Source organism: Colobus angolensis, unplaced genomic scaffold (assembly GCF_000951035.1).
Source record: "Colobus angolensis palliatus isolate OR3802 unplaced genomic scaffold, Cang.pa_1.0 Scaffold2, whole genome shotgun sequence".
Classification (NCBI taxonomy): domain Eukaryota; kingdom Metazoa; phylum Chordata; class Mammalia; order Primates; family Cercopithecidae; genus Colobus; species Colobus angolensis.
In genome coordinates, this window is record NW_012115154.1 from 5,968,094 (window position 1) to 5,970,549 (window position 2,456).

The window sequence follows — 2,456 nt, forward strand, 5'->3', positions numbered from 1 at the left end:
GGAAGGAAGGAAGGAAGGAAGGAAGGAAGGAAGGAAGGAGCACAGTCCACCCGCAGAGGAGAGGAGAGACTTCCCAGGCAAAGTGGAGGATCGGTCCTTCTCCCTCACACAGCCCGACTTTGCCCCCAGCACATCCCCACTGTACCTCTGCTGCCCTCATGTGGCCGAGGGAAGGCCTGACACTGAACCTGTAGAGGACGAAACCTGAACACGAACTCCAAGGAGGTCTTGGACAGACTGCTCTTCCCTTTTCACGAATTCCTGGCCAGGATTTGTCCCACCCACTCAGGAACATGGGGCTGCTGCGGGAGCAAGTGCCAGGATGGGTGCCGGGATATCTGCTCAGAATGGTAAAAACTTGGATACAGACGCTGGCTGGGCAGGATCCAGAGAACCAGAGCCGCCTCAGGCAATCCCCCCAGGGGAGAGGAAGCGGAGATAAAAAGAGAGGAAGCCCCAGGAGACTAAGGGCCAAAGGCAAGCAGTGAAACCAGCTCCCTGACCTCCTGAGATCAAGGTAATGCCACGCTAAGTTGGTGGCGCTTACTCCCTTTGGGCAGTCTGTCTTACAGATCACTTACGTGAACTGTCCCTGACTGCTCTCTGAGCACACGTTCCCAGAAACGCAGAGAAAATTTCAGGGGGATCCCACTGATGGTAGTTTTAGCTTATGTCTATATTAGCCAGCTTTTTGAGCAACAAACCATAAAGAATCAGGAAATGGGAATTAAATTCATTTGTTATTATCAAATAACATGCAAAGAGATTTAAACTGATCCCTTAATATTTGCACAACTGTTACTGGGCATTAATGCTGACCCTTAATCTGATTAAATTTTTGTTTACCCAGTAAGTTCATTTTTCTCTGCTTAATTTGTTGGATCTCTAACACTCAGGGTGACAGGAGTCTCTGACTAAGAAATAATTGTCACAGCACAGGTACGTATCACGTGTGCACATGAACACATACATTCTGGAGGAAACTCCCCAAAAGCCAGTTTCTTAACCCTGCACTTTCACCCCTTCCTCCTGCATATGACCCAGACATAAACCTCCATATACTCCTCCTATACTGAGACTCCAGAGCCAGACCACCTGGGTTCAAATGCAGCTTTAGCATTTACTGTGTGACCTTGGACAAATCACCTAAACTTTCTGAGTTTCAGTTACCTCCTCTATATAGTGAGGATGATAATAATGGCACCTCATAGGGCTAAATGAGTTCATAGCTGTAAAGTGCTTAAAACAGACTTGGCACAGTAAGTGCTAGAGGAATTTATCAACTTGGTACCATTATAATTTTTGTAAAATGGGTTTTAAATGTAATTAATTAACAAACTAGTTAATTTTTAAAAACAAATTTAAAAAACAATTTTCAGCTGGGCACAGTGGCTCTGACCTGTAATCCCAGCATTTTGGGAGGCCAAGGGGGGCGGATCATGAGGTCAGGAGATTGAGACCATCCTGGCCAACATGGTGAAACCCCATCTCTACTAAAAAAAATACAAAAATTAGCTGAGCATGGTGGCACACGCCTGTAGTCCTAGCTGCTTGGGAGGCTGAGGCAGGAGAATCGCTTGAATCCGGGAGGCAGAGCTTGCAGTGAGCCGAGATCATGCCACTGCACTCTGGCCTGGGTGACAGAGCGAGCCTCCATCTCAAAAAAAGAAAAAAAATACCAACGATTTTCTCTTTTTTTTAACCAGTAAGTATCATTTGCTACTAAAATTGGATTATAATGAAGTGGCCAGTGCCTCCTTGTTCACCTCTAAATTTTGATGTCATTTTCAGGAGAATCAGGCTTGTTGATCTTATTCTCCTCCAAGCCCCTTTTTTAACCGCCTAGTAATAGTCCTTGTCATGATCACCTTCTTCTTCAATGCTGTATCATTTAGGAAAAGTAAAGAATATGCATGTATGTGTACATGTGTGTGCATATGAGAGTATGTCCATATGTATTGAGGATGTGAATATGACAGCATGTGTGCATATGTGTTTGTGTGTGTGCGAGAGTAGCACGTGTGCAAGCATGTGTGCATATGTGCAGGAGCGGGTGGGTAGAGTTTGGCCATGCTGAGCATCTCAGCACATCTGCACTTTCACTGTGACCTCCTCTACTTTTCTTCTATCCCTGGTTCTGGATTCTATCCTCTTCCTTCCCCACCTTCCATTTGGCAGCACAATCAGCTCTCCGTCCAGTGACACTTACCTGTTAGTGTTCTCTAGAACCTCCACCTTCTTCCGAAGCTCCAAGTTCTCAGTTGAACAAGACTCCACTCTACAAAGGAGGGAGAAAGAAGAAAATTATTATCCATAGAGCAAACACTAAGCCAGGAGCTAGGGTAGGTGGGGATGAGGAAAATGAGGGTTGGGGGGATCTGCTACTCCATGGAAGTGTGGGAAAGTATGGAAAGAAGGATGAAGAGACTTAAGAAAAAAAAAATAATAGGCCGGGC

At 45.5% G+C, this 2,456-nt stretch overlaps 1 protein-coding gene across 1 annotated transcript in view; it reads right to left on the minus strand.

The window, feature by feature from the left end:
• Window positions 1-2,456, minus strand: part of CREB3L2 (cAMP responsive element binding protein 3-like 2) — a 134,514-nt gene that overhangs the window by 28,518 nt on the left and 103,540 nt on the right. The window contains exon 10 of the mRNA XM_011941554.1: window positions 2,210-2,278. Within this exon, the coding sequence (XP_011796944.1) occupies window positions 2,210-2,278 (69 nt within the window). The remainder of the gene's footprint in view (window positions 1-2,209; window positions 2,279-2,456) is intronic.